General features: G+C 53.0%; 1 protein-coding gene across 1 annotated transcript in view; it reads right to left on the bottom strand.

The window, feature by feature from the left end:
* Positions 1-13,788: 13,788 nt before the first annotated feature.
* Positions 13,789-16,354, bottom strand: part of LOC144892212 (uncharacterized) — a 623,022-nt gene continuing 620,456 nt past the window's right edge. Inside the window, exon 2 of the mRNA XM_078777664.1 lies at positions 13,789-14,864. Coding sequence (XP_078633790.1) covers positions 14,421-14,864 — 444 coding nt within the window. The 3' untranslated portion in view covers positions 13,789-14,420. The remainder of the gene's footprint in view (positions 14,865-16,354) is intronic.

Raw genomic sequence — 16,354 nt, 5'->3', positions numbered from 1 at the left:
GACGCGGCCGAAACGCCCCCTGGCGATGCGTGCAGGGCTGGGGGGTAGCGGGACTGCGGGGCTGGGGGGTGCCGGGGGCCCGCCCGCCGGAGGGCGGCCTCGACGCGGAGGCAGAGCTGCTTGCGGGGGGTGGTCCAGATTGAGGTGGGCCGGCTTGAGGCGGTCCATGGAGATACGATCCGGGGCACCGCCGATGTCCACCGTGAAATGTTTGTCCCCGGTCTCCAGCATGCGGAAGGGCCCGTTGTACGGGGGCCGCAGCGGTGCCCGGTGGGCGTTGTGCCGGACGAAAACGTACTCCACCGTGCGAAGCTCCGGGGCGACGTGGGAGGACGGGCAACCGTGGTATGCCGTCGGCACCGGGGCGAACCTCCTGGCGGTCTCCTGCAGGGTGGAGCGCTGCTGCGCCGTGGACCAAGGAGCCGTGGAGTCGGGGATAAATTCGCCCGGCACCCGCAGCGGTTGTCCGAAGACCAGCTCCGCCGAGGATGCACGCAGGTCGTCCTTGGGCGCCGTCCTGAGGCCCAGCAGGACCCAGGGGAGCCTGTCGGCTCAGCTGCCATCGCGGAGGCTGGCCCAGAGCGCAGCCTTCATCGAACGATGAAAGCGCTCGCACAGGCCGTTGGCCTGGGGGTGGTAGGCCATGGTGCGGTGCAGTTTGACGCCGAGCCCTTGCGCCACCGCTCCCCAGAGCTCCGAGGTGAACTGGGGGCCGCGGTCCGACGAGATGTCTGAGGGGGCACCAAACCGGGCAACCCACGTGGCGATGAAGGCTTGCGCGACGTCAGCCGCAGTCGTCGCCGCCAATGGCACGGCCTCCGGCCACCGGGTGGTGCGGTCCACCATGGTGAGGAGGTGAGTGAACCCCCGCGAGGGGGGCAGAGGTCCCACCAAGTCGACGTGGATGTGGTCGAACCGACGCTCGGGCACCGTAAACGGAGCCAACGGGGCCTGGGTGTGGCCGTGGACCTTTGCACGCTGGCACGCGAGGCACATCCTGGCCCAGTCACTGACGTTCTTCCTAAGGCCATGCCAGACGAACTTCGCCGCGATGAGCTTCTAGGAGGCCTTCATGTCCGGGTGGGACAAGCCGTGGATGGCGTCGAAAACCGGGCGCTGCCAGCCAGCGGGCACGATGGGGCGAGGCCGGCCGAGGGAGACGTCGCACAAGAGGGCCGTGCCCGCGACATCGAAAGGCACCTCGGTGACGCGGAGCCCCGTGACGGCGGTCCGCAAGGCCTGGACGTCGGGGTCGGCGGTCTGGTCCTCCGCCATCCGGGCATAGTCGATCCCGAGGTGGACCGCGTGTGCGACGGACCGGGAAAAGCAATCCGCCACCGGGTTGTCTTTACCCGCGACGTGACGGATGTCCGTCGTGTACTCGGACACGGCAGAGAGGTGACGTTGCTGCCGGGCCGACCATGGCTCAGCGACCTTGGCCATCGCGAACACAAGGGGCTTGTGAACGACGAAAGCCGTGAACGGGCGGCACTTGAGCAGATGGCGGAAGTGTCGGACCGCCAGGTGGAGCCCGAGCAGCTCGCGGTCGAAGGTGCTGTAGCGGCGTTCGTGCGGGCGAAGCTGCCGGCTAAAAAACGCCAGCGGCTGCCAAGCACCACGCACCCACTGCTCGTGCACCGCGCCCACCGCGTAGTCCGACGCGTCGGTGGTGAGGGCGATCGGTGCATCGGGCGCCGGGTGCGCCAGCATGGTGGCGTTGGCCAAGGCCAGCTTTGCGCCCGCAAACGCCACGGCCATCGGCTCCGACCAGGCGATGTCACCTTTGCCCGGCTTTCCCCGGAGGGCCTCGTGCAGGGGGCGCAGGAGCTGGGCGACGCGGGGCACGAAGCGGTGGTAAAAATTTACCATGCCCAGGAATTCCTGGAGCCCCTTGATCGTGCGGGGGCGCGGGAAACTCCTGATGGCCTCCACCTTGGCCGGTAAAGGAATGGCCCTGTGCCTGGTGATGCGGTGCCCCAAGAAGTCGATGGCGGTGACGCCGAAACGGCACTTCGCGGGGTTGATGATCAGGCCATGCTGGCCCAGGCATTCGAAGAGCGTGCGGAGGTGGAGCAGGTGCTCCTCCCGGGACGCGCTCATGACTAGGATGTTGTCCAGGTAGATGTAGATGAAAGGTAAGTCACGGAAGACGCTGTCCATGAGCTGCTGGAACGCCTGGGCCGCATTCTTCAACCCAAAAGGCATCCGCAGGAACTCAAAGAGGCCGAAAGGGGTGATGACGGCCGTCTTTGGGACATCGACCGGTTGTACGGGGACCTGGTGGTAGCCCCGGATGAGGTCCACCTTGGAGAACACGGTTGTGTTTGCCAACTGGGCGGAAAAGTCTTGGATATGCGGGACCGGGTAGCGGCCGGGGGTGATGGCATCGTTGAGCCGGCGGTAGTCACCGCACGGCCGCCATCCGCCACCGGGCTTTGGCACAATGTGCAGTGGAGAGGCCCATGCGCTGTTGGAGCGTCGTACGATGCCCAGCCGCTCCAGCGTGGCGAACTCCGCTTTCACCACGGCGAGCTTCGTGGGGTCGAGGTGGCACGCCCGGGCGTAGACCGGTGGGCCGACGGTGGGCCACAACGAGTGGATACAAACGAAGGTACTTTATTACAGGCTCGCACATCAGCACTGGGCGGGCTCGGCCTTAGAGCCCGCATATATGTCCCGAGGCCACGCCTTGCCCCCGGGCGTGGCCGAACGGCCGAAAGGCGGGGCATGTATTTCAGTTCCATGCCCGGATGCTCGCGCCACCCACTGGTGCGCGGAATTATTGACCGTTGTGCCCGCAACAACCTTGCAGAAACGATAGTCACAAAATCAGAGAGGGACCATAAGTGACATGGATGAAAGCAATGCGATTCCACCAGAAAAATAAGAAGTTCATAGACAACCTCCGACTATTCGCTACTCACTCACCGCAGGCAGGTTGGTGGTCTTTCTGTCCTCTACCGACTCCTCTCCGGCCTTGCTCCCCCAGCTCTCTCTCTGTGCTCTGTCCCCCAAATATTCCTACAAGTCGCACAAGATCTGCCAGCAACCCTCTTATGGTTAAACTGCCAAAATCTAGGCTCTCTGCACACCTTCACTCTTTCATTCCCCTTTTCTCCCGCCTCTGGAACAAACTCCCCCACTTCCTTCAATCCCACTCCTCCTTCCAGGTCTTTAAAACAACTGTTCACCACCATCTCTTATCTTGCCCCATCCAAAACCTTGATCTTTTCTACCCCCGTTAAAACACCCCAAATCCGCCTCTTTAAATCCCCAACTTCTTTCCTGAAATTCCCAGAAGTGTTCATTTGCTTTATACCATGTGTTGTGAAAAACCAATCGGGTCCACAACTTTAGTCCATCTGGTGGTTTAATTCCATTAAGACCATGACATCATTCTGTAAATACAGGAATTGCAATAGGAATAAGGTTTGGCATCACATGGGTTCATTCATAACATTCAATGCAAGCAAGCTTAATATTCTATGCAGGCGTACCATTAGCGAGTCCACTAGATGTAACATGTCACAGGAGAAGTCCCCTTGAGCACCAACCGCAGCGGGTCTTATAGTCACGCCCCTAGCAGTGTCAGCGAGCAACGATCATCACCTGGGTTCAGCATTAGTACGAATACGATTTCACTACATTCTCCCCACCGTTAGAAATATACTGCAGAGCGGCTAGAATCGAGCGAGCGTCAGCATTAACAGGGTGTGGAACATGGTATCAGTCGACCCAACCGTACCGGTCCGGGCGGCGAATTTCTCTGCCCGCACGCATCCGAAATTCCCCGGGTACGGCATCACGTATCCCAGAGACCCCGGCGTCGGAGGAGCTACCGGAGTCAGGTGACGAAGGGGGTACCGCCAAGCCTTCGGGCACGGGTAGATGCGGCGAAGGGAGGGTCGGCAGACTTTCAGCGATGGGAGCGTCGGAAGAGTCCATAGTCTCATAGATTGGTTCGATCGGTCCGTCCGATTCCCTACAAGGGTCGGCGATCCCACATGGGGCAAGATGACGTACGGAGACAGTGGTCTCACGTCCATCAGCCGTCATCACACGAGCATGCTCAGGATTAGCCTGGAGTATCTGCACTTTGTCCACTAAGGGGTCGTACTTGCTCGTGTGAACCGCCCGTTTGAGGTAGGCCGGCCCGGGCTCAGCGAGCCAACTGGGTAAAGACCGTATACACCCCGTGCTCCTGGGGTGGTGGAAAAGTCTCTCGTGGGGAGTCTGGTTGGTGGCCGTACACAGTAGAGCCCTGATCGAGTTCAACGCCGCAGGTAGCGACCAGGCCCATTTATCGAGGCCCCGGCCGAGGGTCCGGAGGTTGAGCATGACGGCCCTCCATATAATCCCGTTGAAGCGTTCGATCTGCCCATTTGCCTGGGGTCTGTACGGCGTGGTGTAACTAGAAGCGATGTTATTTTGGAGCAGATAACCTCGCACCTCCTGAGACAAGAAGACCGCACCCCGGTCAGTATGCACATAGGCCGGGTACCCGAACATAGAGAACAAATTCTGTAAGCATCGCATTACCGTGGCAGCAGTCATGTCCACGCACGTATAAGCGAAGGGAAATCGCGAGTACTCATCGACGATAGTGAGCAGATAGCGAGAGTTACTCGACACCGGCAATGGGCCCTTGAAATCCATCGCCAAGCGTTCCCACGGCCTCGTAGCCCTAACCAGAGTCCCCATGGGTGGGTTATAGAAATGCGGTTTGATTTCCGCGCATATAGCGCAGTCGCGACAGATACGGCGGATATCGTCAATCGAGTATGGTAGATTGCCACGCCGCACAAAATGAGCGAAATGCGTTATGCCCGGATGCCCCGCAGTGGCATGCAGCACACGTAGGCCCTCCAAAGTGGCGATACCCGCGCACGTAGCCGGTCTCGATAAGGCGTCAGCGGCCTGGTTATCCTTCCCCGGGCAGTATTTGATAATGTAGCAGACGTCGGCAAGCTCTATACGCCAGCGAGTGATTTTCTCATTCTTAATGCGCTGGGCGTGTAATGTGTCGTACATGAACGCAACACTTTGCTGGTCCGTGATGATTTGGAAACATCGCCCGAGTAAGTACGGGCGCCATCGCCGAATAGACTCGACGATCGCATACGCTTCCTTTTCGACAGACGAATGTCTCCGCTCAGCGGAGGTAAGAGTCCGTCAAAAGAAGGCCACCGGACGCCCTCCTTGGGAGAGGGTCGCCGCGATGGCCTGATCCGAGGCATCACTTTCGAGGACGAAAGATCCGCTCTCGTCGATCGTCGCCACAGCGGCACTGGCGATGTCGGCCTTAAGGCCTCCAAAGGCCGCCAATGTGGCCGGACGCAGAGGGAATGTGTCGCAGGCCACAAGGGGGCGAAGTTTCGCGGAGAAATTTTGGACCCATTTTGAGTAATGGGTGAATAGCCCGAGGGCGCGCTTCAGAGACGCCCGATCGCAGGGAGGGGCCATGTCGAGCAAAGGTCGCAGACGCTCCTTATCCGGAGCGACAGAGCCATGGGTCACGGTGTACCCCAGAAGATCTATCTTGCGTAGAGAGTATTGACACTTATCCTCATTCATGGTTAAGTGATACCTCTGCGCGACCTCGAGGAAGCGCTTCAGATTAGCATCATGGTGCCCTTGGTCATACCCACAAACCGTAAGATTGTCTAGGTAGACGAAAACATCGGTTAAGTTCTCCCTTGCAATGAGGTCATCCATGGCCCTCTGGAAACAGGAGACCCCGTTCGTTACCCCAAAAGGCAATCGAGTAAACTGGTACAACCGTTGCCCCGACTCAAATGCGGTATAGATACGATCTGCCCTAGAGATGGGGATCTGATGGTACGCACTACGGAGATCGAGAGTGCTGTAGACCGAGTACTGGGCCACCTGTCGCACCAGCGCGTCCATCCCCGGAAGGGGGTAGGCATCCAGCTGTGTAAAGCGGTTAATCGTTTGGGAATAGTCGATTACCATGCGTCTGCGGTGTGCATCGCTTCGCACCACCAAGACCTGGGCTCGCCACGGCGACCGGCTAGGTTCTATGATACCGTCTTTCAAGAGCTGAGCCGTTTCGTCCGCAATGAATTGCATGTCTGCTCGAGAGTAGCGCCATGATTTTACCGCTACAGGGGTACAGTCGGAGGTTAGATTGGGGAACAGCGAAAGCGGCTGGATTTCCATTTTCGCTAGGGCACACACAGCAAGCGCGTCAGCCCTCACAACAAGCGTGTCAGGCCCACCAAACTCCATTTCCAGACATCCATGTCGCTTAAGAAAATCGTGTCCTAACATAATATCAGCACATAAAGCAGGTAAGACCATAAAGTGTACATCTGGGAAAACCCGTCCCTTTATCACGAGTTTCAATCGGGATTCCCCCTTCGTGCTGAGTCGAAGTCCCTGGGAAGCCATGAAGATCCGTCTCGTAGACCTCAAGACCTGCCAACCATGCCTATGCACTAGTCGCTGGTCGATAAAACTATCCGTAGACCCTGTATCCACCAAGGCCCGCACACAATGGCCCTTGACCATGAGGGGAATAAGGGCTTGAGCCAGGCCGGACGAGCCTGCTGGGAGTGGGACCGAACCTCCCGAGTGGGTCAGCCGAGCCTCGCGGGCGGATCCTATGCCAGCGGCAGTTTTCCGGGCGTCAGAGGGTGCCCGTGGAGTCTCGTATAAGTTGTCAGGGTGTGTTCCCATGCAATCTGCAGTTTTGCGGTCGTTGCCGGAGTATTAGTTGTTCATGGGGAATCCGTTAAAGCCATCAGAGAGCTTTCCCATGCATTCCGGTGCTTTGCGATTCAAAATCGCCGTTTGATGTGTATGGGCCTCCGTAGTATTCAAAATCGCCGTTTGACGATCCAAAATCGCCGTTTGATGTGTGTGGGCCTCCGTAGTATTCGAAATCGCCGTTTGACGGGTATAGGCCTCCGTAGTATTCGAAATCGCCGTTTGACGGGTGAGGGCCACCGTAGTTGGTACCGAACTCGTGTCGCCGCCAGTGGACGCTGTACGCTCTTGAGAGACACGACGGGAACGTACCGCTGGGGCTTGGCGAGGTTCCAAAGCCCCTCGCGTGGCCCGGAGTCTGGTCAAGGACGCATGTGCCGTGCCCGATTGAGGATGAGACTGTTGTGGCTGTTCGGTGACTCTCGCCAAGGTCGATTGAGCGACCAGGGGCCCGCGAGGAGGGGCCCTGTCCTTCAAAGCCGGGTAAGGCGCCGTGTTCCGAGCTCGGCTCGTAGGCTCCGCAATGAGCCCATTCAAGCTGCCGCGCGCGGTTTTCCGGCACACTTTTGCGTAGTGCCCCTTTTGCGAGCACAAATGGCATATGGCGTCCCGAGCCGGACACACTGTCCGGGGATGTCGTTGTCCCCCACAGAAATAGCAGGTGGCTCCGCGTAAGGCCTTGGGTCTGGTCGTTGCGGCAGCCATCAGGACCGGATCCTCCTCCGGAGCATCCTGGAGTTCCGCGAGCAGTTCCGCTCCCTCGGCGGTAGCACTCTCCGGCCGTGCGTGTAGCGAGGTTCCCGCCAAGAGGCGCGTGCGATCATAGGCGTTCGACTGAAACCGCGCTTCAGTGTGTACCTTTCCTTGCTCGAGTGCCGCCGCGAAGGTCAGGTCGGTCTTCTCCAGGAGTTTGAGCCTTAGGTCCTGAGAGGAGACCCCGGCGACATAGGCGTCTAGGAGAAGGTCATCCTGAGCCTGCTCGTGAGTCCGTGGCTCCCGGGTGCTGTCCAGCAGGAGTTGCCGGAGCTCCTGGGCATAGTGATCCATCGGCTCGTTGGGTTGCTGGCGTCGCATTAATAGCAAATGCCGAGCATACACCGGGCTCTTTTCCTTTATGTACAATCGTTTGAGCTCCGCAATAGCGAGGTCGTACGTCGCACATTGTGCGATACTGTTGTACACCTTGTAGTCGATTTTGGAGTGCAGCGTTGCTAGCTTCGCGACAGCCGTCGGCTCGGTCTCAGGCTCAGCGAAATGGTTCTCCAACGTTTTCAGCCAGTGCTTCAGTTGCAATCCACCATCCGAGGCTTGCGGGTCGGCGCAGAATGGTGTGACCACCAGCGTCTTGTTGCCCGCCATGTCGGTAGATCGTTAATGGAATTAAGTGTTGTGAAAAACCAATCGGGTCCACAACTTTAGTCCATCTGGTGGTTTAATTCCATTAAGACCATGACATCATTCTGTAAATACAGGAAATGCAATAGGAATAAGGTTTGGCATCACATGGGTTCATTCATCTATCTATAATTCCAGTAATCTCTGTGTGTATGTTTGTATGTTTGTATGTTTGTATGTTTGTATGTTTGTATGTATGTATGTATGTATGTATGTATGTATGTTTGTATGTTTGTCTGTGACCGCTGTTTCTCGACAACTACCGGTCCGATATACTTGAAACTTGCCAGGTATATTGCTGGGGACCCGAGGATGTGCCTTTTCAAGGTTTCATATTAATCGGAGAAGTAGTTACCGAGCTATGTCCAAAAAACGATTCAACCAATCAGAGAGCAGCGAGCTATCACGTGTGCCGAACGTGGCGAACAGACTCTGCCTCGGACGGCACATTTGAGAGCGTATTCATTTATTTCCCGTCGGCAAACTATGTTGGCGCTATGTTGGCGTTAAACTATGTTTTAAAACTAATTAAAACTAATTTGCGATTCTTTCGCTTTGCGATGCGATTTGCGATTGCGTTAAACTCGCTCGGGCGTTAAACTATGTTTTAAAACTAATTAAAACTAATTTGCGATTCATTCACTTTCCTGCGCGTTTGTGCACGCGATGGCGATTTCTTTACCAAACTCCGCAAGCCGTTAGCTTTGGACCAAACCATTTCATGTAAATAGAGGGGGGGGGGGGGGATTGTCACCGTACTCGCAAGCCGTTCGCTTTGGACCAAACCATTTCATGTAAATAGAGGGGGGGGTTGTCACCGTACTCGCAAGCCGTTCGCTTTGGACCAAACCATTTCATGTAAATAGAGGGGGGGGATTGTCACCGTACTCGCAAGCCGTTCGCTTTGGACCAAACCATTGCATGTAAATAGAGGGGGGGGATATACTTTTAGATATATATATATAGTACGGGCATGCCCTAGTAACATTCAATGCAAGCAAGCTTAATATTCTATGCAGGCGTACCGTTAGCGAGTCCACTAGATCTAACATGTCACAGGAGAAGTCCCCTTGAGCACCGACCGCAGCGGGTCTTATAGCCGCGCCCCTAGCGGTGTCAGCGAGCAACGATCATCACCTGGGTTCAGCATTAGTACGAATACGATTTCACTACACCATGTACCTCTCCCTTCTCCCCCAGCCCTCCCCATCCACAGATCTACCGACATGTTCTCTCCTGTTGTTGTGCTTGTGTGCTTCCCTCTCCCTCCCCCTCTTGTCTCCCGCTCCCTTCATTGCATGTTTTATGTGTCTGTGCATGTTTTCATGTTCAATGTGTAGCTCTTACATGAGCCTCGATTCTGTATACAAAAAAATAATAATAACAAGCATTAAGCCTAGGTCCCCGTCGGTGAAGTGATGTGAGTTGACAAAGTGGAAGACGCAAGGCGGCCATCTTGGATTTTGACGTGGCGACCCAATTTTCAATAGCGTTCTTCCTTATGCGTAGATACACCCACACACCAAATTAGAAGTTGGTACTTCGCTTATTTTTCAAGATATTCCGCTCACAAGGTTCAGACATACATGGCGGTGGCCATCTTGGATTTTGACGTGGGTTGCACCCACACACCAAATTAGAATTCGGTCCTTCGCTTACGCACGCACGTACGCACGCACGCACGGATGGACGCACGGACGGGACGCACACACGGACCGGACGCACACACGGACGGGACGCACACACGGACGGGACGCACACACGGACGGGACGCACACACGGACGGAGGGGAAAACCATAGTCCCCCTTTTGCTCCGCGGTGTGACGGGGGACAATAACCTTACCCCATGCAGTGTTTACGTATATCATTCAATCGAAATAGAATAATGATTTTAAAGGTAGTATTAAAAAATTCTGGAAGTTTTGCGCTGTTGATGCACTATGATGCAGTGACTGGTACATAATCTTATTTAGCGCTGTTGATACAGTGTCTGGTACACCATCTTATTTAGCGCTGTTGATGTAGTGTTTGGTACATCATCTTATTTAGCGCTGTTGATGCAGTGTCTGGTACATCATCTTATTTAGCGCTGTTGATGCAGTGTCTGGTACACCATCTTATTTGGCGCTGTTGATGTAGTGTCTGGTACACCATCTTATTTAGCGCTGTTGACGCAGTGTCTGGTACACCATCTTATTTAGCGCTGTTGATGTAGTGTCTGGTACACCATCTTATTTAGCGCTGTTGATGTAGTGTCTGGTACACCATCTTATTTGGCGCTGTTGATGTAGTGTCTGGTACACCATCTTATTTGGCGCTGTTGATGTAGTGTCTGGTACACCATCTTATTTGGCGCTGTTGATGTAGTGTCTGGTACACCATCTTATTTAGCGCTGTTGATGTAGTGTCTGGTACACCATCTTATTTAGCGCTGTTGATGTAGTGTCTGGTACACCATCTTATTTAGCGCTGTTGATGTAGTATCTAGTACACCATCTTATTTAGCGCTGTTGATGTAGTGTCTGGTACACCATCTTATTTAGCGCTGTTGATGCAGTGTCTGGTACACCATCTTATTTAACACGTTACATTAGTTATTTTTGCCTGTTGTTTGTGTCCTTTATGGCATCCTTAAAAACAGTTAGCTTCCTGTTTCGGGTGAATCTTAATTTTTGTTTGACTGCCAGACAGCCAGACAGAGTAAAAAATATTATTTAACTCCTCTCTGAGCATGCCCGATCGATCGGGACAACGCGAGTAATTATGGATGTTCCAATGACATTCCGCCAAGACTCCTCGGAATCCAGGTTGAATGCCTCGGCGGGTAAACACGTCGCAAAATGGTGAATTTCAGTATTGATTAAACAAGCAGTGGTAAAAATGAATATTCAGTAGTGGTGAAACGAGTGATGGTAAAGATGAATATTCAGTGGTGGTGAAACTAGTGATGGTAAAAATGAATATTCAGTAGTGGTGAAACTCGTGATGGTAAAGATGAATATTCAGTGGTGGTGAAACTAGTGATGATAAAGATGAATATTCAGTAGTGGTAAAACTAGTGATGGTAAAGATGAATATTCAGTAGTGGTAAAACTAGTGATGGTAAAGATGAATATTCAGTAGTAGTGGAACTAGTGATGGTAAAAATGAATATTCAGTAGTGGTGAAACTAGTGATGATAAAGATGAATACTCAGTTGTGGTGAAACTAGTGTTACGTGGTCCTCCCGGTAACTACCTGGTCTTGGTGACCCCCGGACCGTGGGAGGACCCCGCCAGAAAGATATATGATCTATACGCTTTCGTAATGCAATCAATATGAAAGATACAAACAATTCAGGTCAATAAGCAACCCCACACCAAGGATCCGGATTAATTAATAATATATTCTCCATCCATCAACAACCATCAACAATCAATCACAATATTACTAAGATGGCCATCTCATATATTTCCCCCCTTTCCCCACTCACGACCCCTCAATAGTCACTGTCCCTCACAATGTCTCTGGGCCCCTCCAGACCAAGGTGAAAGTCGACTTCTCCGCACACGGGCGGTTGAACGGACCCCTGGCTGACGTGCTCCAAACGTGCACGTCGCGTACCGAGAACAGCTGCTGCAGCGCACACCTCCTTGCCAAGCAAAGCGGGCAAAGCAAAGCGCGGCTCGCAAAGCGCGCGAGGCCCAAGGGGCGACCCGTACACGCCCTCGGAGGCGTCGAGGCGAACAGTGCCGGACGCTTGGTTCTTTCCAGGAAGCCACGGCAACCTGACACGTAACAGGCAATCACCCCGCGCAGGTAACTCCTCTCGCCAGACGGGCTGTTCATACTCAGCGTTCCCAATGCTAATCAATATCGACACCGCTCGCGTCGGAGCTGGGCGAGGATGAAGAAGATAGCCGCTTCTCTCGGACCTCGTGTCTTTTTTCTTCCGGTTCACTATCCCGTTTCCGGGCTCCTGTTATCCGGAGCCTCTCTAACCATTTAACCACAACAACCTTTAATAGAATAAACATTAATAAGCAATGACATGAATAGTAATTCACCTAAATCCGGGATCCGTAACACTCCCCCCCTTCAAGAACGAAAGTTTGAACCCCGCGAAAACTTTCTGTGCCGGCCAACTTTGATAAACAAACCCGATACCCCAAATCATCAGTTCCCCCCGGGCACAATTATCGCATCTCAAAAATAAAGCAACAAACTTTCACCAAAACCCCCCAGAGATTCCAAGGTAATTCCCTCTAGACCAAACGTCCACAACTTCTAGTTGCTCTTGGATGGAGGCCCAGCTGAGTACTCACTACATGGACGCCTTAAGGAATGTGGGGTTCACGGTTAGTCCGGGGAGGAAAGTTCATTACATGGACGCCTTTAAGAACGTGGAGTTCACGGTTAGTCCGTGCAGGAACGTTCCCTACCGGGAAGCCTTTTAAGAACGTGGCGTTCACGGTTAGCCCATGTAGGAGCCCAGGCTCAGCGGCTCCACCGTATATAGAGTGCTTCAACTTCTCCGGACTCCTAACAGTTACGGTGGGACCCCTTGTCCCAGCAGTCACCTGACTGGCGGTCTCCTTCTTGGCCAGTCCTCTGCCAATCATTCTTTCGGGAGATGCCGTAACTCTGGGAGCCTCCATAGTAATATCGGCTGCTGCCAACACCAAAACTACCGCCAAGTGGTCCTCTTCTGTAGACCTCTCGATGCCTACGAAATGCCTTCCCTACTGTTATGGTCCGACCCTCCAAATCCTTACCATTCCAATTCTTCTCTGCCTCCCTGGCGTCTTTTGTGCTTGCAAACGTGACAAAGCCGAACTCTCTTGACCGTTGCGTTTCCCTGTCTTTTACCACCCGCACTTCCACCAGCGGCCCATATCTGTTGAAGACAGAGGTCAGAACTTCTTCCTCTGTGTTGAAGTTCAGTCCCCCTACAAATAACTTGGCACTTTTGTCGCCATCCCGAGCTGGGGTGGTGTTATTTCCCCTGCGGTGCTCTTTACCCACCCTCGGGTTACCATAAATTTGCCCCCCGGCCAAATCATTCCCGATAATCACAGATACTCCCTCTACAGGAAGCTTGGCTTGTAAACCGACGGTGACCGGTCCTGACACCAAATCGGATTCCAAATGGATAACATGAAGAGGGGCACTAACACAGCCACCGATCCCTTGTAACCGAACCCTATCACCAGTTGCGGTACTCTTTGACAATGGCAAAATGCCTTCAAGCATTAAGGATTGATGGGCTCCTGTGTCCCTCAATACCCTAACAGGTCTTGGGTTAGTCAAGTCTCCCTTGAGTGAGACCAACTCCTCATAAATAAATGGTTGGTAACTCTTCTGTGGGCGATTTCTTACGCTTGCCATCGCATTCGGAGTTGTAATAGTCGGACTCCGCTCTGGGTTTTCCCTTTTCATGAGGTAACAACTGGACATCAAGTGTCCAGGTTTCTTGCAAAAAGCGCAAGTAGGTCCGGAGGAAAAACTCGTGGTCTGCCTCGGGCCCCCCGGAAAATAAGTTTGTCTTGGGCCCGTCGCCCTCTGATTTCGAACAGTTCGGGTATCAGCGTTGGCCCCATAATTATCTCGAGGCCGCCACCATGTATTGTCGTTCTCCGCACCTGCTGTTCCACAACTCCGCTGCGGAAATCTAGGCGAGGAGTTAGGTTCGTGGACCCCTATCCGGTGTGTTAAGGCATAATCATCTGCCATGGCGGCTGCGTCCCACAACTTCGGTACTTTCTTTTCCTGCAGGTACACTTTGATGTCCTCGTGGACACACTGTTGAAATTCCTCCACCAGGATCAAGTCACGCAATGCTTCGAAGTCGTTCCCGACTCCTTTTGACTCACACCACCGATCAAACATGTTTTCTTTCACTCTGGCAAACTCCACATGGGTCTCACTCTCCCTCTTCCTGGCATTCCTGAATTTTTGCCGGTAAGCTTCAGGAACCAACTCATAGGCTTTGAGGATGTGCTTCTTCAATACCTCATAATCTGCACATTGGTCCATTGGTAGCGCCGAATAAATCTCTTGAGCTTTACCCACCAGCACACTTTGCACTAGTATGGTCCAGGCCTCCTCTGGCCAGTTTAACTGTCGAGCCACTTTCTCAAAGTGTGGAAAAAATTGAGTGACTTCCTTTTCACTGAAGGGTGGAACCAGCCTCACATGTCTGCCCACATTCCAGGTGTTCTGGCTAGGTGTCGGCCCAGTCAGCAAGGGTGGTACCTCTCCCCGTTCTCTCATTGACTCCAGCTCCTTGAATTTAATTTCTTGCTGAAGCGCCATGTCACGTTCCTTTAATTCCCTTTCGGCTTTTCTCTCCTCTGCTTCGAGTTCCCTTGCAGCTCTCCTCTCCTCTGCTTTTCTCCCTTCTAACCTTTCCTGGAGTTCTCGTTCCACTCTCCTTTCCTCTGCTTGTTTCTCTTCTCTCCTCTCTTCTGCTTTCCTTTCCTCTTCTGATCTTTCCTTTTCTGCTTTCCTTTCTTCTTCTGCTCTTTCCTTTTCTGCTTTCCTTTCCTCTGTTTTCATCCTTTCTAACCTTTCCTGGAGTTCTCGTTCCACTCTCCTTTCTTCTGCTTGTTTCTCTTCTCTCCTCTCTTCTGCTTTCCTTTCTTCTTCTGCTCTTTCCTTTTCTGCTTTCCTTTCTTCTTCTGCTCTTTCCTTTTCTGCTTTCCTTTCTTCTTCTGCTCTTTCCTTTTCTGCTTTCCTTTCTTCTTCTGCTCTTTCCTTTCTGCTTTCCTTTCTTCTTCTGCTCTTTCCTTTTCTGCTTTCCTTTCTTCTTCTGCTCTTTCCTTTTCTGCTTTCCTTTCTTCTTCTTTGATCCGTTCCTGGCTCCGTAATTGCAACTCCAGTTTCCGGAGCTCAACGTCTTCTGGTTCTTCGGGTAGCCACTCCCAGGCTAACTCGTCCCATGTTCCTAATTCCACCATAGATTGTATCACTGCGGTCTGCAACTCTGCCTTCCTCAAATTAGTTCGGACCTCCAAGTTAAAATGTTTGGCCAATTTCAAGAGGTCCGACTTTAGTAACGCTCGGAACTGTGCCTCACTCGGGGTTACCGCAAAGTTCTGTGCCACAAACGCCATGGTGCCTATCGTTAACACCTGTTAACCTTCACCCAAGACTTTACCACAATTTCCCAAAAATTTACCAATTAATACTTAATTAATAAATTTTAATTAATAAAAATATTATTTTATTATTTTATACAATTTTAGATCCCGGAATTCAATTGGACGAGCCCCCAATTCTGTTACGTGGTCCTCCCGGTAACTACCTGGTCTTGGTGACCCCCAGACCGTGGGAGGACCCCGCCAGAAATATATATGATCTATACGCTTTCGTAATGCAATCAATATGAAAGACACAAACAATTCAGGTCAATAAGCAACCCCACACCAAGGATCCGGATTAATTAATAATATATTCTCCATCCATCAACAACCATCAACAATCAATCACAATATTACTAAGATGGCCATCTCATATATTTCCCCCCTTTCCCCACTCACGACCCCTCAATAGTCACTGTCCCTCACAATGTCTCTGGGCCCCTCCAGACCAAGGTGAAGGTCGACTTCTCCGCACACGGGCGGTTGAACGGACCCCTGGCTGACGTGCTAAAAACGTGCACGTCGCGTACCGAGAACAGCTGCTGCAGCGCACACCTCCTTGCCAAGCAAAGCGGGCAAAGCAAAGCGCGGCTCGCAAAGCGCGCGAGGCCCAAGGGGCGACCCGTACACGCCCTCGGAGGCGTCGAGGCGAACAGTGCCGGACGCTTGGTTCTTTCCAGGAAGCCACGGCAACCTGACACGTAACAGGCAATCACCCCACGCAGGTAACTCCTCTCACCAGACAGGCTGTTCAAACTCAGCGTTCCCAACGCTAATCAATATCGACACCGCTCGCGTCGGAGCTGGGCGAGGATGAAGAAGATAGCCGCTTCTCTCGGACCTCGTGTCTTTTTTCTTCCGGTTCACTATCCCGTTTCCGGTCTCCTGTTATCTGGAGCCTCTCTAACCATTTAACCACAACAACCTTTAATAGAATAAACATTAATAAGCAATGACATGAATAGTAATTCACCTAAATCCGGGATCCGTAACATCAGTGATGGTAAAGATGAATATTCAGTGGTGGTGAAACTCGTGATGGTAAAGATGAATATTCAGTGGTGGTGAAACTCATGATGGTAAAGATGAATATTCAGTAGTAGTGAAA

Source organism: Myxine glutinosa, chromosome 5 (assembly GCF_964187855.1).
Source record: "Myxine glutinosa chromosome 5, kmMyxGlut1.1, whole genome shotgun sequence".
Lineage (NCBI taxonomy): Eukaryota > Metazoa > Chordata > Myxini > Myxiniformes > Myxinidae > Myxine > Myxine glutinosa.
This window is presented reverse-complemented; position numbering and strand designations above follow the sequence as displayed.